Source organism: Temnothorax curvispinosus, unplaced genomic scaffold (assembly GCF_003070985.1).
Source record: "Temnothorax curvispinosus isolate PA1 unplaced genomic scaffold, ASM307098v1 QBEX01006326.1, whole genome shotgun sequence".
NCBI classification, from domain to species: domain Eukaryota; kingdom Metazoa; phylum Arthropoda; class Insecta; order Hymenoptera; family Formicidae; genus Temnothorax; species Temnothorax curvispinosus.
In genome coordinates, this window is record NW_020216106.1 from 1,303,693 (window position 1) to 1,327,710 (window position 24,018).

A 24,018-nucleotide genomic window follows, 5' to 3' on the forward strand; every position below is an offset into this window, starting at 1 on the left:
TATACATATATCGGTATACAAAGTACTTATAAATACAGGATTAGGCAGTATAAATCTTGATAAAAAATTTCTGTTTGTAATAATTCAATCGTAATAATTCAGTTCAGTATGACAGTTTTTTCAAACTTATTTCTAATCCCTAAAAAATACGAGGCTTTTACAAAATTTGAAGAATCGTACTACACTTATAACAATAATTTTTGCTAAATCCCCTAATAACTTTAAAATATCTTTGCTTTTTCTTCTTATAAAATTCGAAAACGATTTTCTGCCCAGGGGATAGTACTGAAAGTTCTATCCTACGTATTCATATTTACAATAATCTCGTTAGCTTCTTTATTCCGATGTCGCGAAAAGTAACGACGAGAAATGATTTAGGGAATGATCTCTTAAATAAATGCACAATGGGATGATTCGCATGCTTACACTAATAAGGCGTTCCCAATGATATCGCTATATTGCCTAATTCGCGAAATTTTTACTTTTGGTATTTCCTCTTTTACAAATAACCTAACGTAAAGATATAAAATGAACGTATACGAATGATATTACCACAGGAGTATAATTTACTTTTTTACAGATATTGCACACGCAATGTCCTGCCGAGCGTCCTTTCCCAGCACGAGAAAAAGCGCGGTTGCTCCACCGTGAGTTTCATCAAGCAGCAGCGCTTTTTCTCAGACCCTTCTTGCTATGACAAATTATGCTTAATCGTTATCCCTTTGTTTCTCTAATATCTATAGTTCTATAGGAAAGTATGTTCGAAATGATGATCGTATGTTGGAAGCGCTCAATGCGCTTCCAGTGTTTTAACTTTTTACGACGTAAATGACAGCGCGATGATAATAATTTAGGAGCGAAATTAAGTACGTAAGACTACGGTACATTTAAAGTATGTAAGTTCCTTTAGTCTCTCGAAACTTTCTACGTTTAGCGTAATAGAATGCCTCGAGAAATCTGTAGATCTTTTTCCAACAGAATGTTATTTTCTTTTGAAATGTAAGTTTTCCTACGAAACCATTTATTACCGAAAACAAATCCTGAATGTTTTGCTTCTCGAAAGAAGCTTATATGGGAAGCTTCCTACGATCTCCCATTGCTCCTCGAAGCACTGAATTGTCGATCGCGTGTGTTACGATTTGATGACAGTTTGCTCGCGGCAGAATGATTTACCCTGAGTCGTTAGTTCTTTTTCGAGAGCTCTTGAAAGAAGGCCTCGATAGGTAACGTCGGCTCGTCCGTGGTGATCTTGAACTGCGGCGAGACGAGCCTGCTCTCCGGCGAGACCGCCTTGAACATGCCCGGCTTGTCGTACAGAGCGGAGGCGGAGCTCGTCAGGTCCGCCACGCTCTGCGACGCCTTGGCGAACAATTCCTCTTCGTCGGATCGCACGTCGAACTTCGTCGTGGTCTCCGTGGCTTCTGGCTCTCCCTCCCGTGTCGCGTCGTCCTCGCTTCCGGCGGTCGCGGAAGCTTCCGGCTTCTCGGTTCGACTCGTTTGCTCGGTCTCATCGCTTGAAATCCGTCCGCGATCGTCTTCAGCGAAGGTCGCGTCGGTCGGCGCCGCTCTTGTCTCCTCGTTCTGCGAAACAGTCTCCCCTTGGTTTTTGCTCTCCTGCACGCCGAGTTTCACCGGATGGCTGTCGAGCGACGCGGCTTCTCCCTTCTCGCTAACGATCTCGTTGCCCACGAGACGACTGTTTGACGAGGCGGTTGAGTAGAAACTGGTTTCCTCGGCGGCCATCTCCGTAGGCTCCTCCTGCCGCTTGCTGTCCGGATACGCCGTTGCCGCGTTGTTCTCCTTGTGCAGCCTGCTCTTCATGACCGGCCGCCTACGTATCGATGACGAGTACACGTTCTCGGGTCGCACCGAGCTCTGCCTCGGAACATTCGGAACGTTCTCGCTGAGCTGAGATCGTGTGGGACTGGTCGTAGTAGAGGCAATTCTACTTCGGTAAACGTTGCCGCTGATCGGTCGCCTCTTCGGCACGAATTTATTCTTTTCGGTCGTAGAGGATACGCCCTCCTCCGAGTATCGTTCTTGATCTCTCGCGGTCGCAGGGGACGACGTAGTAGTTCGATAGTTTACTCTGGAGACGTATTTGTATCTGCCGGTAGTCTCTCGAACGGTATCGCCTGATGTTAATTGAGCCTGTTGACTTTTCGCGCTCGACGTTCTCTGTCTGGTATGAGGACCGCGCGTCAAGGCTTCGCTGGCCGGCGTCGGTGCTACCTCCGTTGTTGAACTCTGAGATAGTCTGTTTTTGTAATCCATGCGGCTCTTGTAATCCTTGATGCTGAAACGCGGTCTGGTAGCATTACCGTATCTTAATGGGCGAATCCTGTGAGATTTCGACGTAGAGGTGGCGACCTGAGGAGCCTGCGTTACGGGTTGCGGGGTAGTTGTCGTCGTCGTCGTCGTCGTTGTCGTCGTTGTCGTGGTTGTCGGGCCGTCAGTTGTCGCGCGATCGTAATAATTACCGTCGGTCTTCACGTAGAGATCTTCCAGTGGTATGCTAGTGACGACGTTCACGTTTTGCTGACGAGTATCGGTGTTATAATCCTCGATTTTGCCGCGGTTGATCTCCGTGTGATATTCTGACACTTGTTCTGGCACGATGCTGTCCTCGCGATGGTCCTTGCGTTGATCCTCCTGGTATCTCTCATTCTGCTGCGAAGAGTAATCATAATATTGATTAAGTGGCTGGCTTGTTCCGTATGAAACGCTCGGCTGATTCGTCGCGAATTGGTTATTCTCATTATAGTTATTCTCATTGTAGTTATTCTGATTGTAGTTATTCTCATTGTAGTTATTCTGATTATGGTTATCCTGATTGTAGTTATTCTCATTGTAGTTCGGCGCAGGCTCCGTGGTCTGTCCATAAGAATTTAAGGAGGCGTACGCATTCTCCGTGACGATCTGCGTGTCGTACGACTCGTCGTGGCTCACTTTCGTTCGATGACTTGGTCGTTTCCTGACGTTACCTCTCTTCTCCGTTACCGCTTCCTCGTTGTAACTTGCCTGGGTGGGCTTTATTCGTCTTCTTCGCGAAGAGTCGTGCTGATTGTGCTGCACGTCTTCTCTATTGTACTTGAGGTAGTCTTCCTCCGGGTAAGACGTCGTGACGGGTTCCTGCGTGGTTGTCGCGGGCTTTCGTCGTCGACCCGGCGCCGCCGGACGACGAGTTCTGGATCTCTGTGTCGACACTGTTGGCGCGGTTTGCACTTCCGGTGCCACCGTCGTCTGAATCGGTACTTCCTCTGCGTACAGGGTCAAGGGAATGGCAGTTTCCGGCGGCTGGCTCGGCGGTTCCGTCGGCGAGAGTTCGTGCGCAACGGTCGTCGGCTTTTTACGACGTTGTGGATCGCGGGACGGTTTCTGCGGACGGTACGGCCGCGTCTCGGTTTGAGGCTCACGGTAATTGACCTGTTGCTCCTGATAGCTGTTCTGGTAATGCTGCTGGTATTGATAATTCTGGTTCACCTGATTCTCTGGGATCTGGGATACCTACGACAGACAGTTTAGAATCGTTTTTTATATGTATAGGAAAGAAATAGCTATTTATAATAGATAATGAGTTATTAAACATATAATTAGATTGTATTAATTTACTTCAAATAATATTTTTAAATTTTTGTTGAAAGAATTTTATGATTTAATATTTTATCTACTAGTTTTTTTTTTTGTTTAATTTTCGTGGTATTTAGCTATTCATTATATATATTTTAAGCGGCAGAGCGATCAATTATAAAATGAGATATTACCTGAGGCTGAAGTCTCAACTGTTCAACATTGTAAATACCAGGTTCCGACACCAGAATATTGCCATCTGTAGTGACCTGCGGTTCGAATTGCGCCAATTGAATTGTGTATGGCATATTGGCCGGGAGCCTCACGATCTCTTGTGACTGATTCTTCGCGGATTCCGCGGCAAGTCTAGCTGCCTCTTCTTCCTCATTTTCCCGTTGCGCAAGTTGATTGAGCTGTTCCTGCTGTTTCTTCAGCTCTTCTTGCTGCTGCCGTTCGATCTCTAGTTTCTGTTGACGCTCCTGCTCCGCCAGTCTCTGTCGATCGCGCAGCAGCAATTGTTGCTGTAGCAGAAACTGTTGCTCGTTAAAGTGCTTGAGAGAGATGCTCTCCGGTGTCTCGTAATCCGGTATCGGCGTCGGTGGGTAAACCTCAACAGGCTCGAAGGAGTTCTGCGGTCTGTGGTACACGTTCTTCGGACCCTGTGTGATTTGATTCTGGTTTACGACCTCTTGACTGAACTTGCTTGGTGGATTCTCCTTCGGCAGAACTTCGTTGATGTCGGACGTGTATTTGCTCTTCGGCCACGTGGGGGGTGTAAGTTCCTGGTGTTCCGAAACGTAATAAGTGCTCGTAGTTCTGGGATTAGGTAATTCGGTCTGTCCGCCCTTTTCGTGCTTGTTACGCGTATCCGGGCGTTTATTATAGTGCTCCCGAGCCGCGTCGTTAGTCTGGCCGAATTTACTGGGATTCCGCGTGACGGCGGTGGTGGACGGTGGCGTTGACGAGGGCGAGTAGACCGCGGGTGGTAACAGAGTCTCGTACGGCAACGAAGGGCGGAAACTGTACGGGTTGTACGATCCGGGTGGCGTCACGTAACTGATCTCGTGACTTTCGTGCACCAGGAAGGCAGGATCTCGCTCGTAGGTGGACTTATAATGATTCGAGGGATGGTTCACTTGGCTGTAGAAGTTACCGCTGCTCGCCGAATTTAGCACCTGCGAATTGTGAGATTGCGCTTGGTATCTATCGTAGACATCGCCATCGTTCCCGTTGATCTTCTGCTTGCCGAAGTCACCCGGGATCTCCGCACCGGGCGGCTGGAAGTACGGTTTCGCGCTGTTAGCGACTTTCAAGGATTCGAACGGTTTCTCCGGTTGGCGAGGTGGTTGCAACGCTTGCGATGCCTGTAACGCCTGCATGGCGAACGGCGGGACGTAAGGGCGGTTGCTTGGGATACCCTTGATGAAATAGGTCGCCGCGCGTACGCTATCCAGTGGTTGCTGATGGACATTCTGCGCCACGTAGGCTGTCTGCGGCGGCTGTCTCGGCAAGTAGCTACCGCTGTCGCGCACGACCGGCTTGCGGTGTTGGCTCACCTCGAAACGGTACGCGTCCTTGGGCGGTGGTATCAGGAACGTATATTCCCGAGTCTCCGTGGCCACGTGTTTAACTGGCGTCTTGATCTCGCCACGCGCTTTTGTCGCCGCGTGTCCGAACACCGTGAAACTACCGAGTATACTCGGCGGACTGTATTCGTGAACCGGCGGCTTGCCCTTTCGTAACGGCTTCAGCTTTTCCGAAGTCGCCATGTGCTCCTGAAACTTGCTCAGGACGGGATGCACCTGGACGTTCTTCTCCAGGTGGCTCGACGGCGACACGTTAGTGCCGATCGTTTCCTCGTAGGAATTAGTCAGAGGTCGCCAGCCATTTGCGATCATCGACGATCGTGTTGGTGGCTGCGGATCAAAGCTTGAGCTTTAGTTTTCGAAACAGAGATTCAGGAATATGTATATTGAATATATCAAGCGTCTAATTATTGTAAAATTAAATACAATAGAATTTGCGCATATTAATCTTACTGCCCTAACTTTGGGATAATTATAGATGTTATTTTAAAAATACTTTTTTAATATAATTAATTCTTTTTATTTTTTTAATTTTATTTATTCAGCAACAAAAATTGTTAGATAATGATCCATTAGACTGGTATATCGCGATGGAAGAATTTTTTATATAGTCTTATAAAGCTTTCGTGTATATTCCCTACAAGGTGCATCAAACACAATTTTCGTTCACGCCATAGCGGCGACAACAATAGTAATGTGATACTCGAACTTCCTGGAGAGGTTAATGGAATGGTTCCTGTTCCAGTTTCACCGAGGTCCGAGAAAATCGTAAGTGAGACTGTTATTCTCCGCCATTGGCGGCAAGCGGTGGTCTGTGTAATCAGAAAATAAGTGTGCGAGGCCTTAGGCAGCACGCTATTTCCGAATTACTTTCCACGTCCGTGTGTTCAGAGACGATAAACCACGAATTTTACTCACACCCCGCTAACATTTCTAATAACGGTACGAAATCAAATCTAAAGTTTCGGAATATTCCATCGACGAACGTGCGTGCACCCTGCGACGCTCGTAAAGCAAGGGTAATCGTCCTTGGTAGAGCGAACTATCAGCGATTTCCCAACTTATTCCGTTTCTACAGCAGTAAATCAGAATTCTCACATACTTCCGATTGTCGCATAAAACGTCAATGAAATGAAAATGGAGAGAATTCATGATTCGATAGGCAATAAAATACTTGACTAGCTATGGCTATGCTATAAAATTGCACTAATAAGATACTAACTTTATTTAATAACAATAACTTTATTGCGTAACAAAAGATTGGTATAATCTTTCAGATAATTACAAAGAACATAAAAAAAAATGTATTCGCAAAAGGTAAGGCGCCAGTAAAACTACTATTATGATGCCTACCCGTAGTAAAAACAAGATGATTGAAACACAAGGTGGATAGATTCATCTCATTATAAAATAATGAGACATAATGAGAGAATAAAAAAATAGATATGTAATGTAATATATATGTATGTAAAATATATGTATAATACTGATTGATATATAAAAAACGAGATTTGACAAAACGGATAGCGGTGGTGCGACAAGAGAAGAATGAAGAAAATTTAATATCAGAATGAGTTAAAATATTTCAAGACAATTTTTCGTTACAAAGGATTTCAAAGAATGCTGTTGTCATAACTTTCTGTTCGACATTTTAATATCTTGGCTATTAAACGTTGATGCGAAAGAAAGTGTAAGAGTAACTCATATTATGGTGATAAAATGTAGTAGTATTATTTATAATTAACAATGAATAACGATAACAACTTATAACAGAAATTATGCGAAACTTTTCATATTAGTCATACTTACGGTTTTAATGTCAGCACGATCTACCGATACGGTAATCGCTCCTATGGTGACAAACAGCCACGCCGTCAGAACACCTATATGGTATATGAATAATATAAATTAAAATTTGTACGCGCATGTCGAATAAAAGATTTTGTGGATTTAGATCGAAAAGTACCTATACTTACAATTCAATAGTAATATTGACGACATCGTGGCAGACCATGAGGTCATTCACCAGAATTCTGCAATAAAAAAGTCAAATTATTAATAATATTATATCCGACACGTGTCTTACTTAAAATATTCTTAATAATAAATAAAATATTAATAAATGCGAGATATAACACATTACGTTAGTAGAAAGTAAAAACTTCTGCATTTGAAATAAAGATCTCTCTTTGAAATAAAGATCTCCATTTACGACATCAAAATGTTACTTTCTGCGGGATAGAATCGGCTTGACGAAAAATAGCATTTATCAACATCCGAGATATAAGTAGAGCGGCCCATATTTCATCTCGAATCAAGACAAATTAACTATTAAAACATGAGCTCGAGAAAAGTGTAACGTATCGCGCAGAGAAAGGAAGGATATAGAAAGCGTCGTGAATCTATCATAATCTCGCGGATCGTTTCCGTGCTGTTTTCTCATTTTTAAATCGCGGTAATAGCGAAATCCAGCATGAAGGAGGGAGAATTTCTCTTTTTACGAGCATTTGCCGTGATACGCAGATATCTTTTGTGCGGCGTGCACTTTTGTGTAAAGTACGTGAAACGCGCGCGGGCCCGATTCTTGTAATTTCGAATTACTCAGGTATTTAATTTTGACTTTCCAGGATGTTACCGCGTTGATAGTTTGACGCGTGCACGAAAAAGACGCGATAGAATTTTGCGCGTGGATATCGGGATATTACAGAGTCGTTAGTAAACGTTAATATTCATGAGGGTAACGCAGTAAATCGCTAACTGCCCCATTATTACCGCAAATGTTTGACGTAACGGCCGAGGCTGCCGCGGGTTATGAAATTGCAACGTAAATTTAGATACAGTTATGATATTGTTTATTAAACCTTTCAGCATCTGCGTATAACGGAGGGTATAATGGGGAAATAAACAAAGGAAATGATGAAGAAAATTATATGAAGTGGTAATGTGACGCATGGCGTTACAACGAGCACCATCGCAACTAGTGTTTTGTGCATAATAAGAAGAAGGAACAATTGTGTTATGTAAAATAGTAAAAGCTGGGCAGAAAATTTGTAATGCAAAAAACACGCCACTTTCTCTTCATTTATTAAGCGTCGGGGGTGCGGACGAATTGCGCTGACTTTGCATAGACCTTCTTACTGCCACATGTCGAGGAAAACCTTAGAACGGGTAAAAATGCGCGATATTTAGTAAGGCGTGTCGCGCAAACGCGTGTCGCTCTTACTCGAACGGCGATCAAATTTTCATTTAATCGATAGCCGCACATTAATAACGAGGCCCCTAGAAATTAGTTCGCGCAGCATCGCCGCGGCAATTCAATTGGCTGGCGCAAAGCCATCGACGCCCATCGATTTCGATGTAATTATAAACTCGCGATATGATCGAGCCCCGGCCGTGCGAAAATTGCACGAGAACGATATTTCTTCTACCTCGCACAATAATCGCCTGGATATTCGTTTTTCGAGCATATACAGTTAATTACGCGCGTCCATATATAATTTGTAATTACGAATTTCTATTAAATGTTCGTATATTTTGAATGATTTTCTGGACGCAATGCTATTTGCAATTAATATTTATTTCATAATTATCATACGTGACGAGACGTATTCACGGGATTGCAATGTATATATGATGGAGGGAAAAGAGTTATAGTAGGGTGTAAGTCAAATAAGATATTGACTCTATACAATATATAAATTGCATCTATGCACACGAGTCAATATTTTTAAAAATTTGATTTACATTACTATGGTTTTTACTCCTCTATATGTTTCTATAATCTATCGATTGTGTTTAGCATGTGTTTTATTTAAAAAATTCTAAAAATAATATTTAGCTCTGTCTATGTAGGATGACTTTTCAAGATAAAGTTCTTCAGTTCTTTGTATTTTTTACGACTTGGTTATTTAAAAATAGCTAGAGGCACGCTTTATTTCTTTCTCTTTTATCTGAGAAACGGTGTCACAGGTGGGAAATAAAAACAATTTGTCGATTATTGCGCTGGTGTTGTTTGGTGCTGCCACCTTCGCGGTCAGAAACAGCTACGATACGAGAAATCGATAGAGCCCGGTTGCATTTAAATTTCAAGCCGGTTTGCGGATGAATTAATTATAAATGTCGCTGTCTAAGCCTCCCGAAGGAGTTGATGCATTCCATGGCTGGCATGATGAATGAAGTTGAAGCGTTATAAACCGGCGTGCAGTTTGAATAGGTCCTCATTTTTCGTTGCCGATTGCCCCGTAAATTCAATTTATTATGACGGATGCGAAGGAAATATTCTCTGGACTATTTCGCGTTATTAAATAAAGAATTAGATTCAGAAGGAATTTTCCAACCGAAAGGGACCGTCTCAGACTAGGCACTCAGTTTTTGGAGAATTTCACGCGAGATATACGATGAAAGACAGTAATGTTGTTGCTACGATTTGACGAACCGTGCATTAACGTGAAATGCAGTTGAAGTTTACGCGAGAATATCCATTTTTCTTCGTTATATGTGATTTATTCGAGTCGAAATTATTCAAGAATTTTTCATTTTGCATAATCTGGTTACGAGTTGATTGCAGTGCGAGAGAACTTGCGAAGCTATTGCCTTTGATTTTTATGACCGTGTATATTTTTCTCAACTGCTGTATAAATACAGCTGTATAATGCACTAGCTGACTAGCTGACTAGCTGTATAATATACTGAACTAGTAAATTTTAATTAATACAGTTAGACTTTTATAAATTTATATATAAAATTTAGCTCTTTCTTTATATATATAATTCAGATTTAAGTTAAAACTACTATAACTATATCTTACAAGTATATCTAAGCAGTGAAATAAGAACATTCTATTTTTACGAGACAGATGTTATCACACAGTCGTTACGATTTAATTTAATATTCTGTTCGACATGCACGTCTGATCAAACTAAATTTACGATGACGAAATTCTCCTTTAACGTTCTTCGTTTCCTCATTCTCAAAATATAGGTGTCGATATCGACAGCCTGTTCTTTACACCTACATGCTGATTTTTCTTACCTACATCCAGCGACCTTGACGTAGAGTTAAAATCGATTTCCAAACGTCAGGAATGCACTTTCTATCTTTCGATCTTTCGCAATTTAAAGGAGCGGGAGTTCGAGTTCCGTTCTGTCTACGAGAACCGCTACAATCTTGACATCGATGCGAACAAGCCTTCGACGATTTTTTATCGCCGTTAATTTCTTCTCACGGTGTTACTACGGTGTTATAACGATGTAGCGACCACACACCCGGCAAACTCCTTGTCTCGCCGTGCGCCAATTAATGCGCTCGGAATGCACTGACTGCGAATGCCATGCTCTGCAGCTCAAACGGTGCAAGTGCATTATATCGGCAGAAAGATAGATGCATTAGAGTAGCCTTTTAGCATTAATGGATTGAAATTTGCTTTATGCGCTTGCAGCTTTAACAAGGGGACAGAGAAACCTGCGATATTTATCCGATAGGTTACCATGCTGCCGTTTCACAAAGTAAAGCAAAATCGCGTTTAATACTGTCCTCCGGAAAGCGAGACCGTAAAGTGTATTAACTTGGAACACACGTACTTCTGAAGCCGTACGTGATAACTGGCAGAGTTACAACATTTATAAGATTTCGTTCCTTCTTCCATTTTTTCTCGGAATTACCGGTACGGAGGAAAAGTATTAAAGAAACTCGACTCTAGTTCTAATTCGACCATCACCCAAGCTGTATTCCGCTTGGTTTTCTATCAAACTTTGTATCATTTTACTTGGTACATGAATTGACTAAAGTAAATTTGATTTAAATAAAAAATCAAAATGTGAATCCGTATAATTTCAGCGAGAGCATTCTTATATTTTTACGGAAGTAAATTATAAATTAGAGAATTTCTCTTCCGATGGTATTTCTTGTTAAAGAATATTTTTTCAAATACATTACTTATCTTACATTATTTAAATTTTTTATTAGAAAAATATTTCTGTAATATTTCCGGTTTTATATCGAGCACGCAAATCTCCCATACATAAAACATTCGCGCAACGCGAATGCGATTTAAAAAATCCAAGCCGCGAACACCACGGAGTTAATGACAAATGCCCGTGCAAATGGCTCGCACCAGCGAGATAAAAGTAAGATAAAGGTAAACGGCCGGTCGGGAAAGGCGTGCAGTGCAGACCGGTACGATACCATTTCAGAGGCCGCTTTTTTTTCCGCGAATAACGCACCCGATCTCACGAAGGGGTCACGCTCTGGTTCGCTCGGCCTTTCGCTTTCCACTCGGTGTGGAAGCAGAGCCCGCGCATTAATTGTCAATTACTTTGCCGTAAAACCGGGTTTGCGTAGCTATTTTAACACGCCCCAAACCGGCAGATAAAACCTCCCGCGTTATGCGAACGGATATGACGCTATTGTGCGGTTAATCGCAACAATAGTTACGTTTTAATCCTCACTGATCGTATAGCTGCGGTCGTTCACGCTGTTTCTCTCGGTCCCGTTTTGAATGGTTACAAGCCGGCAATTATCGGCGATGACGCACAATGCAGTTTTTCCATTCGTTTTATCTTTAACAAAATGAATATTTCCCGATGCACATCATGCCGAACTGTATAGTAATAGAGATATCATGGTTACGATCGTAATGAGAACGGAAACGTAATGCGAGCTGTGGGAGGTCTCGTCGGTACTCGATGCGTTGGAAAAATAAGTATGTTATAACGGTAATACTTCCGCGAAGATCAGACTTATCAGGCTTACACTTTACTTTCCTTCTGTTAGTTCTTTGAACTAATCATTTTCATGTCATTTTTCTTGTTTAATGAAGGCGACAATTCATACTATTTGTACAAAACTCTAAAAATCTAAATTATTTGTGCTATCTGAATAAATATTATTGTAAAATTAAATGCACACACACATTGATTTTATCGCATCCGAGAAAGATTTATATTCATCTTTATCTTGCGTAGAATAATATCGAGATGATCTTACGGAGGTGAGGTAAGCAGATTTTATTTAATATTAACGTCAGATAAGCCTGACGTCGCCAGAGATAAAGGCTCTTGCAAAATCGCCGCGCTTCCGGACTCTCCTCTCCGGAAGAGGTGAACTGACCGGTGGTTAAGTATGATGACATGGGAAAAGATAAATTGGACGCACGCAAACAGCAGGACGGAGCGGCGCGGCGTCCCGCTGTTTTTATAAGAAGAAGATGAAATCCGCCTAAAGCGACTGCGTGATCAGACGCTCTTCAAGCAACCGTCGTCTCCTCGCCTCTCTCGGGATCTCGTATCCCTGATGGAGATGCTCGCGTGCACGTCGCGCGGCGCGACGCGTCGTATACGATAGGCCCGGCAACGCACATTTCGCAACGCGCATCTGAAAAAGCCGCGTTTCCCAAGACTTGAACGTGGGCTAACCGTCGGGATCTCCATCTCGTAACAATGACGAGCAGCGTTCGATGTCTTATTTGCGATAACGGTCTACCTCGTCGCGCATGGCGGCGTCCTGAATGTACGTATCCTGCACGCTCGTTTGCCAATACAGATGGAAGATTAACGGTCGTAAGGCGAATTAAGCCTGTAGCCACGGTGTAGTTTCAACGCTCTTGAAAGCGATGAAAATTTTGTAAGCTTGCAATCAGGTCCGGAGAGCGGAAATCTCCGGGGATTTAAATTGGATTCCTCTCGCACAAAAGGTTACCTAAATTCCGCGCAAAAACAGCGAAGTAGACTTACAAAGACTTCTATATACTTGGAAGGGAAAAAAATAGTGACCGTATTTTGCAGCACGAGAGAATAACTTTACGACGTAATAATGTGATACTTATAGTCTACTTGCGCCAATATGCTTTTTCCAATTCCTCGTTTTACTTAAGAATTACATAAAGCGCAATTCCCTTTCATTAACGATGACATAAGTACAGAACGGGGCGTGGGAAAAATGAAGGAGATTTCCGTCGATGATCCGCGAGAATTTCTATGCACGCGCGCAATATCGGATTACACGGGGAATGCGTTAACGAGCAAATAACAGACTACGTCAACGAGATAAGGTCTCATGCATTACCGAAGGATCACAGGCAGTTCGTACAAGGGGTTCACGGCAATTCAAAGAGTTTTCCTCTCGAACGGAATACTTTCACTGTAACATGAACGCGGCAGGTCTCGTTGCGACAAAATGCTGCAGAAACGAGACTTAATATTACTCGTTACCGGAAAGCTCGCTTATTATAGAAAAGTGAAAGGGGGAGGTATGCATAGGTAAGATAACCAAAATGTCAAACAAGAAATTCGATAATACGTGAAATGACGCAAGAAATTCGATAATACTTGAAATGACGCAAGAAATTCGATAATACTTAACGTAATCGATCGAGCATGCTGACGCATGTTAGATAATTTAAACGTCTTTCTTTTACTAATAGCGAAGATAATTATTTTTGATGTTATTTATTTATTTTATGAAATAAATGAATAACAACATTGCGGTTTGACTAAGTAAATGAGATTTCATTTAGCGATCTCTCGTATCCTGTGATGCAACACGTTTCATGGTAACTTTCCAAATTCAATAAACTGATTTTAATAAACGTTGTGTGCCGTGATGTGTACGCGCACGACTTGCGATTTACTGGGTGTATAAATTGGAACATATTTGTGTTATCAAAATCTGACGGTTGTTTAACTTGGTGGCTAAAGCGAGTTATACGTGAATGTTACAGTTTAGGAGAACTTCCTGATCAAATAGACCGGCCGTCTGCGGCGTATGTTAGAATAGTTAGATCGATAATGGCATATCACGGTTACGTATAATTTATGCAGACGAGATTATTACATCTGTGTCGCCTTCCTACTTGACATCGATTACCGAGGAAGTCCTAACTTGTCTAATTGTGACGTGTATTAGTGAAGAAAAAATTGAAAGAAATTGTTGAAATAATTTAGATTTATTAATGAGACTTTTAATATCGTTTAATAATAATTATAATAATGGCAGTAACAAATATACAGTAATAGAATGGAAAAATGTGAGAGAATGGTACGTGTGGCGGATATCGCGCGAAGAAATCACGATCTTTAGGAAGGAAGATCTCGTATCCGTTTGCGATCTGATAATAAGTAACACGTACAGGATACTTATAATTTGCTGCGTGTGCATCATCTTAATTAGCTTCCAGTCTCTCGCACGTGTATGCCTCGTTATCGAATATCATTCGACAAATGCAACTCGCGCTATTGCGAATTCTCGTGAGATTCGACATATTGTCTCACGAGTATAATCACAACCATTTTTGTGTACGCGTGTACGCGTCAAAATAGATGTGAACGTGCAAAAAATTTCAGGGAAGATCGCCTATCTCTCGGAACGATTGAGAAATAATTAAAATGCTCGTTCAATATATCGATAACAAAACCCTGGTATAATTTTTGAATCTAAACTCCATTCGCTGTCGATCGAGATTATATCGATCGATTACGAGAAGTGACAACGTTTTCATAGCAATTAGGCGGACCACTATTATCAAGCGCTGAAATTAATTTAATGCGTAATGTCATCGCGAATTATATAAAGCGCATAATACGTATATGCGTCAGCTGGAAAATAGTTGGACAGTATCTGATGCAATTACATTCGGAACAGCGTGATTAATTACTCTCATTGCGATCACTATGCGCACTTGGCTTTATTATTCAACAAATGTGCTTGTGGTCGCGTGGAAATGCGTAATAATACAGATGTATTTACAACATCAATATTTGTTCGAAGCTGTTATGTGAAACCACTGTTTGAACCACAAAAACATTTAATATACATAAAATAAAGGAGAAAAATAGAATTTAAATTGAATTGTTGCACCTTTCGCAATTTTTTTTAACATAAAAAGAAATTCAAAGATCTTCGCGCATTCAGTTATTAATCGGCATTGACCCCAGAACTCATTTAATGACCAACATAATCTGATTTTCAGTCACGAATTGTAAAGAATGTAAGAGAAAGCAGTTGATACAATGCACGCACATTCGTGTGTACTTAAATATCTAATACGCGTGAGAGAAAGACGAGTTTCTTACTTATCCGACATTTGTACTTCTGGTTTTCTCGAAACGCATTCGCGAAAGGAAGGGGTATCCAGATGAATGATTCCGGCATTGATAATGACGTTGCCTCGCTGGTTGGCTTTCTAGCATTAACGTTAACGGGATGTAGCACGCGAGGCGTGTTTCGTAGAAACACGAAGTTTCAATGGGGTCGACAAGCGGCTCGTTGTCGACGCAGGTAAAAGTAAATGACGATATGCCTAACAACGAAATACATACCTGCCTGCGGACACTTTCGATGTCGTGACGCATCGAGAGTAGCCGCATAATGACGAAATCGAGTCAAGAGCAAGTGGTCGCGCGGGCGGGGGTGGGGGTGAACGATCTGTAGCTTTCAAGTAGAAAAGAGTGAAAGATTTCGTTAGAGACGTTCCGCGTTATCCTCGTAGAAATTTAATGATCGCAAACGCTATATTAATTGCATCGAACGGCTGCACGTAGAGCGTGTCGTGGGACGAGTGAAACGTGTGGTCCGTCCTGTTAGAAAACGAAAAGGACGAGCTTCTCCTCTTCGCCCGTGTTTGTACTTTCTTCGGCTAATGCGAGAGATATCGCGTACGATATCCCTCGCATTAGCCGTTTCCATAATCGACAATTGGACCGCTCAGCACGTACATTTGTCCACGTAATAACTCGGATTTTACAGGATGATCTGGTGATCAAAATACGCTCGAGGGACTTTGTGGAATTTACTTGAATATCTTAGGAGAATGCGTCGAAACCGCTGGAACGACAAAAATATTGTATTTTCTGATTATATATTGTGAGATACACAAAATTGTGTACAAAAGGGTGTAAAATTTATGGAAATCTTTGCGCAGCTGAATAAGCAAGTCGTCGGCTTCTGCGTTCTACCAACAAACTCATAATTTTCGCTCTTTATTTTTCACGAGGCGCGATAAATAGTTGAATTCCGCTGGTGGCGACTCGGCACACGTATAACGAGATATCCCACGGCATGGTCAACACACTACGATCTCGTTTGCGAAACCGTGCATTTCAACACGCGCCGGACAAAGCGGACGGGGGAGTTTGCCGCGTTCCTGAAACTCCGACCGCAGCAATTTACGGATTACCCCGATCATATATGTCGCGAGTCGCTGTGGATAATCGCGGGCAATCGCACGCATTCGCGGTCGCATCTAATTCTCGTCCGGTAACTGGAGGAGAGTGCCGACGGGGAATTGGATCAGGCGGATCAATGTCGTCTCAGTTTCGCACGCGACACGCCCGCGATGCGCACTTTCCTGGCCGGAGAGGCGCCGGTAGAAAGATCTAGGTCGTCGTAACTCCTGACGCCTAGATACGGACGCGCGCGACTTAATATGCATACCTCGGCGCCGCCGATTCCTACGAGTCGCGCCTCTGGAATGAAGAAGAGCCCGGGACCCCGACGAAGGGAAAGTTATGACGTTTCCGAGTCGTGACCGCGCCGCGTCGTCGGCGCGTCCGCCTCCTCGTCATATCGCGCGAGCGACCTCGATGCACGAGCAAGTGCAACGCTCGTGCATGCAACGACGGTCGTACGCACCGCCGGTTCAATACACACGGCCGATGAATAATGCACGAGGGAGGGATTAAGTAAGATCACTGGAGTTCGCCGCTCTCCGTTCCCGCGACTCTCGATATAATTGCGCGGCGCGCGGGCCGATTGAAACGATTGTTTTGAAAGCGGCACGAGTCGCGTTTGAGATTGGTTCTTTTACCGCCGTGCAAGGAAACGCACGTCATTGAACGTGACAACGGTTCCCCGCAAAGAAACGAGGCCCGATTACGTAAACTGAGACGAGAACGAAAGAGACGAGAAGTATTCGCGTGCGAATTGTTTATAATTGTGAAGGTAATTATCTATTCATTGAAGACGGCGGAACCGGCTGCGAAGGTAACGCGAATTACAATTAGACCGTCTCTTTCTGTTGCCCTCTCTCGCGCGATTATTGCGCGCGACAATCTTATTATACAATATCCGCTAACAAAGCTAGGACCAAAATATACGGCTGGAATAGAGAAGTTACTGTGTATACTTTCTCATATTATAATTCGCCAGAAAAACCACTTCCGTCTTCTTCTTACCTCGGCAAATTCGTAGAACAATAGATCGCGATTCTTTCTCACGAAATTATATGTAACGCATTTTACCGAGCGTTGTATGTGCGTTTCTTTTTTTAATAATTTCTGGGAGTTCACGTAACGCTATTACATTGCTCGAAATTCTCAGAGGATATGAACACGCGCCCGTCTAATTGCTAAACGTGATAATGCGCCAAACACGTTCACTTTTATGAATTCTGCATATTTAACATTTAATATACATTTTATGAGACGTGTACTAGACCTTGCAATGTTTTAGCAATGCCTTTCTCCTTAAATCATGTTGGAGCTATTAGACGTTTATAAAGGAAAAACATGGATAATAGATTTAAAAATTGTACATTTTACCGTCCCAAGGGACTAAATAGATCTCTTTTTAAACATATTTTTATTTTGAAACGTTCGAGGAAACGTTACTCTCTCTCTCGCGAGCTTTCGGAAGCGTTGGTTTTGCGGAAGTTTTCGCGGCGCACTCGTCCGTCTTCGCATCCGTCGATTATATCGAGACGGTAGTTGCTCGGAAAAGAGGAAGAAAAAAGGAAAAACTTTCTCCGCTTTAAGAGGTGCACCCATTTCTCACACGGAGACCCACCTGCGGTCTTGCCGTTGCACGTTCCAGGCACGCCACGGTAGCACGCAAAGGCGAATTTTTCGCGGGACGAGAAAAACTCGTCGTGCACGAACGGCTTATTTTATACGTGCTTGCGCGTATGCAAGAATGTTAACAAATACGTGAAAAATTTATTCCCGTCACGTATCGCTGCGTCGAAAAGTTGAAGGAGGATCTTACGTCCGTACCGGAAGTTACATTTCCACTTTGTCCGCGCAAGATTGCTGACTTACCCGATCGGGCAGCGAAATCGGGATCGCGAGCTGAACATCAACGGCGAGCTGAAAGCAGCTCGCCGTTTAGGTGAGAAGCCATTGGTGAAATGGCGTTATGTAAAATGAAATCTCGGACTTGAAACATCGGCTGTCACCCCTTTCCGTAGGCCGAATAAAGACTTGAGAGAGGAAGTAAAGTTCCGCCAGATACATTTGAAAGTTAGACTATCGATGTATAATTGTTTCCTCGTGTTAAAAGTGATTAAAAGTGAGAAAATGTCAGTGAGGTGTGTCGACGAGTAACTCGTTAATCATAATTACATTTCGCGTACATAATGAGATTTAGAAGCAGTGGACCTCGAATAAACATTTCGACGTTTGACAAACCATAGGAAATTCGATAACTTCCGAGATAACGGCTCGATCTTTCGAAAGTTCGATTATGCAAATATCCGTGCCACGCCACTAATTCGAGTAATAGTGTTTAACCGTGGCTGACACTGTTACGTGACTGTTCTGGCACAGGACGGCATAAGTATGATTAATATACAGTGTGCGAACGGCACACGGAGCAGACGACGCGTTCGGAAAGGATATTATATTTTCTATTCGTCCCGCGGAGACGCAGTGATGATTTTAAACGCAGCAGATTCGACTTATGAAAGCGACGATCGCAACGGCCGCGACCTGAATACGAGAAATGAAATTGTTGCTTTTCACTCTCCTTCTCTTCTCCTCTGCTTTTCTCCCCGTCGTTCGTTGGAAACGGGATAATATTCCGCGGTCGAATAATAGAAAGTAGTGCCCGGAAATCAATTCGCGTGCAAAGACGGACAAAAAGAGAGGCGCAGAGAAGGAGAGAGAGAGAAAGAGAGAGAGAGAGAGAAAGAGAGAGAGAGAGAGAGAGAGAGAGAGAGAGAGAGAGAGAGAGAGAGAAATAGAGACGTATTATTAGGTGACTAATGGCGTTAAATTCGGTCGAATCGAAGCCGCATGAATTTGGAATTCACGGTGGAATAATGCCCAATCGATTCCGGTACGTCGCCGTCCGGTCGTTATTAGCGCTTCAACGGAGACGGTTTATTTGAAACTCATAGGAAACGGAACGACCGGTTCGATGGTACAATCGCGCGGCTCTCACGGCGTCCTATTTCTTGGTTCTTTCGTTCGCTCGTTTGTGCGTTGTGATTTTACATCGCGAAAATTGAACGTTACGCTCGCGGGCCGCAATCGCGCCAAGCGCCAAGCGACATTCAATAGCACGGTGATATCGGGCAACAAACATGTGTATTTTTTCGGTCTCTATTTCTCTCTTGTTTGCCGCGACAAATTATTCGTTAGTTTTTCAACGATCGAAAAAGAATCTAAAAAAAAAGAAATTAACGGTGTGTTTTCATGTTTCTCCCCGCGTATCTTCCTCAAATGCTTTATTTTGCATCGCGCGATGCAAAGTGCCTTCCTGTAATCATAACAGTTCGAAATCCCATTAAAATAGTAAAATGCAGCTTCGTTTGCTAATGGCCTCCTCGGGACGACCGTTAATTTTCATGGAGATTTTCCCTCGTTAACAGCGAGGAAATAGCGATGCATCATGACAAATGATGGATACAATTTATGTTCAGCTGTATCATCGTTAGATTGGAAATCGGATGCAGAGATTTCGAGCAATATCATCGTTGTCCGCGCAACTCTCGAAATGTTGTACAAATCATTTAGATAAGTGCAGTCGATTTACTAATGATTTCAAACGCGCTCTAATGGCACTGTTTACTGTATCATTCGCGCAAAGTGGCACACTCTCTTAAGGTATTCACGTCGGAGCACAAAAGGGGTTAATGACCCTGCTGTTGAGCAAGAAAGTGATGGGGATGTATTCCGCGTATTAGGAATCGACCGACCGGTTTTTGTGATTGCCGTTCCATTCACGCAAGCGATAACTCGTATTATTATCCGATCGCAATCGGAATAATAGCGTTCGCGCCCGATTAGATCTGTTCGCGCACGATCTAATCGTTTTCGTCTGCGACGTGGAAGTATGATTTGCTGACGCAAAATCCCTACAGGCTAACGCGCCAATTACCATGATCAGAGTCACGAAATACAACGGATCGGACTCCCTGGGGCGAAAACCGATTTTAATTAAAAATTTTCCTGAATCGCGTATATCCCAGCTGGAAGTATTAAACGCCTTTAGGGAAATTGTATTGTTAAATTGATTTTACTTAATTGATTGATCAAAAACGCTTTATTGTATAATATATATTGTATAAGGCTTTTTGAATGAATATATCTGAAGACGCATTAAGTTAAGTAGTTTCAATATAATAATTTATATTACAAAAGACGTCAGCAACTCTTTCTAAAATGATTAATACGTTTGAGACGATCATTAAAATACTTTGTTACATATGTCCTGAACGTGTAATAATATTTAAATTAATATATTCATCTCTCAGTGATAATAAAGTTAATTAATATAATTTTTGAAATTCACAAGTTTAATTCTACATTCTAAGCAAAACTGTGTTATTTTCAGCAGAAGAGAAATTTTGTATCGTTTTGTGTGTGTGTATGTGTGTGTGGTGTGTGTGTGTGTGTGAGAGAGAAAGAGGGAGAAGGACGACATTGCACTGCATTGGGTAGTCGATCTGTTTTTTTCCAACGTTTGTCGAACCATTCCCTTTTTCTTTCTTCTTTCTCTCTTTCCTTCGGTATTTTTTACATGGGTTGGCAGTTCGTACGTTGTACGTGACATCACCGGGATATACGTTATCCGACGTGGCGAGCGAATGTGATAGCGTAGTGAAAAGCTGACGCACCTTTTACCGACCGGCGGGCTCAAAAAAGTTTATTATTCGTTAGCGATCCTGGTGACCCCCCGGGTGAATCCAGAATATGCGACTCGCTTACGGACCGTGCAAGCGAAAATTCACAAACGTCCGTTGACCCACTTGTCACGACCTGGTCGATGAAATTCGATTCTACGATCGCGCGACGGGCTTTCGACGCGTTCTACACGTCGACGCGTATTAATCGAATCTAACAGCGGCAGCAGAAAGCATGGCGATCGTGTAAAACCACGATGCTCACGACAGCATCAGTGGAAGATTGATGGAGTTACGTTTCCATATGAATCAATCTCTATTCGAAATCGATCGACTCGGAAGTATATTTGCCCAGAATGTACAGAATAAGATCAGATATACACATATGTAGCATCGTGAACGTCGTAAAAGGAATATGGCAGGACCATTTTCCGCGAGCCCTCGACATAACGTATGAGGGGAAGCAAAATCTTTCTCTCTGGTTAAATATATTGAAATATATAAAAAAATATATACATATTCTTCATAATTACGGTATGTGATCGTGCGCGCAACAATTCTTAATTCCACGTAAGAAGAACTACGTGATGTAATTTTTCTTTCTTAATTCCACGTAAGAAAGACTACGTGAAACGCAGCTTCCTCGTTGGATCTGATTGCATAAATAGATCTCACTTTACGACCTCAGAATACGTTGTCATCCACGGGGGCTCGTTTCATCGCCATGAAATATTTACGAGGCGCGAACAGGTGTGCGCGTAACGACACGCAGCGCGAAATGTATAACACTCGGATGTGTAACCCAGATGACCATACGTAGAGGAGGCGGAAAACAAAGGTTCCGGTGCACACGGACGTCGTCTATTATTTGCGATATAAAGTGCAACATTATCGAACGGCCGTGCCTGCGGGCAGTGAATCCATTCGCCGGCGCTTCCCGGTATATTTCAGCATATTTTTCTTCCACCGTGTCGGAGCTGCCTATCCCCTTCCGCACAACCCCCGAATAAATGGCCGCGATATACATGGTTTCTGTAAATAGAGGTGGACTCGAGCGGGGATGCGAGCGTGTATATCAGAATTACGATCGATACATTCTTGATATATGCCTGACCATAAATGACTTACATGCACGATTGTAAAAAAGAGACGATTGTTGTATACACGTGAAGCGTGTCGTCGCGTCTGTCACTGTAAACCGTTAACGACAGGCGGGAAACGAGAAGATACTTTTTCGTACACTTCCAAGATCGATAATCCCGACTGGCGATTTTGCATTTGTATGTTTTCTTAAAATGGGACGAAATTTTAAGCGTCACCGTAGGTGATGTTAGGTCGTTATTTTAAGGTCCTCTTGCTGACCTGGCCGACAACTGAAATTTTTAACAGACAGTTCTCATCTTCTGAGCGCGATGGTTTATATAGTTCTTGTATCTTTTATTCCGGGGCTGTAAATTTTTTATAAGCGTTTCCGCGTGTTTACGGGTCCTGCTCCTGTGTTTCGCTGATCCAACACGCGTGACAACTTCACACAAAGTAAAGCAAGTTTGCCTCGTTCATTTTTTATTAGATACGTCGAGTTCTCTGTGGAACTACTGTCCCGGAGGTAAATGATATACTGGTACAGGGTACATTATACCGATGCGATTATTAAATTCCGACCGGTGCAGGTGTAAGAGTTACGAAATTCGGGAAATCCTGAAATTCTATTCTGTAATAAACTATTATGTTCCCTATATGATGTTAAATATATCGGTAGTATATTAACGTCAAGCGCATTTCTGATAGTGGAGTTATGTGACAAGTATTTTGATTTTCTACATGAACGCATTAACACTGACGCGGATAATATGTTGTATATCCAAGAGCAAATATCTGTGTGAGACATTTCACGCCACGTCAGGTAAATGCATCCAATACCGCGACATTCATCGATTCGAATTTTATCCTGATTTATGATCCGTGAGTAACGGTCGATTTGAAGATACGCGGAATCGTCACGAATCAATAAACTGGGTTATAGATACACGCATCTTGCTACGGATATCGCATAGCATGATTTGCATACCAATATTTGAAAATGGTTATGTCGTTCATGATCCGAACAATCGACGCACGTTAATGTGGCAATCAGAATATCTATAATTTTTTTGATAATTAAGCATGCACATCAATCATCATCATATTGTGCAGTTAGTAATAATTTACATGAAACCATATCAGAAATAAGAAAATATTGAAAATATTATATAGATATTGTAAATTAGTTTGTTATTTCTTTTATTATGTTTTACAGCATAAAGCTTTTAAGTATTCATATATAAAAAATTATACGGGATCGTTACGTGGAATTTTGTTGTCAAATGTAATTTAACGTTATTAAAAATGAAATATTAAGTTTAATCTGAAGATTATAAATAATATATGTTATCAAAACATACATTACTTACCAGGATTTAATATGTCTACGCGTATTCCGAGGCTCAAGGATATTCCAATAATTACATTACGGCCCGAGCCAATATTTGCATCGTGCTCATAATAATGCAATGAATGCGCGGCGGATCTCGATAAATCTCTGTGCCATTTTCTCTTCTCTTCGTTATCAAAATGTCAGTATCCATCAGATAAAAAAAATTGACGGCGCGGTCGCCAGTTTGAAATTAACAACTGACCGTTAAACGAGAAACTAGCTCGGTATTTTATCCGCGTTTTGATGAGTAATTTGTAAAATTTTATCGCGTCGCGTTTATCACCATGTAGGTAGTTTTTGAAAAAGAAATTTTCTTACGTCTATACGTTTTCTACGTGATGATTTACTCGTTTATACACCACCATGGATCACTGTCAGTGATGAGCGTTGCGTACTCACTTGTGCGAATCTCCGGCTTGGTCGGACACGCTCTCACGGCGAGTATCCACGGGGATCACCACGATCAATGAATTAGATCAGTTGCGTTATCTATCAATCGGCGAACCGTCTGCGACTCACTACGCTCTCGCGCGTGACTCAAAAGTGCGCGGTGC

General features: G+C 42.4%; 2 protein-coding genes across 8 annotated transcripts in view; one reads left to right on the forward strand and one right to left on the reverse strand.

Moving 5' to 3' along the window:
* LOC112455765 overlaps window positions 1-24,018 on the forward strand; it is a 169,427-nt gene that overhangs the window by 20,085 nt on the left and 125,324 nt on the right. The window lies entirely within an intron of this gene.
* LOC112455766 (putative mediator of RNA polymerase II transcription subunit 26) lies at window positions 98-24,015 on the reverse strand. Its single transcript, XM_025017924.1, has 5 exons — window positions 23,864-24,015; window positions 7,133-7,189; window positions 6,966-7,039; window positions 3,765-5,486; window positions 98-3,507 (listed from the first exon to the last, which is right to left on the reverse strand). The coding sequence occupies exons 2-5, from the start codon at window positions 7,176-7,178 to the stop codon at window positions 1,183-1,185; spliced, it is 4,167 nt and encodes a 1,388-aa protein (XP_024873692.1). The 5' UTR covers window positions 7,179-7,189; window positions 23,864-24,015; the 3' UTR covers window positions 98-1,182.

Excerpts from the sequence above, each read along its gene's own strand:
- LOC112455766 (XM_025017924.1), bottom strand. The coding sequence starts at position 7,178 with ATGACCTCATGGTCTGCCACGATGTCGTCAATATTACTATTGAATT. Across the intron at positions 5,487-6,965 it reads ATCGTGCTGACATTAAAACC|CCACCAACACGATCGTCGAT; the intron begins GTAAGTATGACT and ends TTTGATCCGCAG. Across the intron at positions 3,508-3,764 it reads AGTTGAGACTTCAGCCTCAG|GTATCCCAGATCCCAGAGAA; the intron begins GTAATATCTCAT and ends TGTCTGTCGTAG.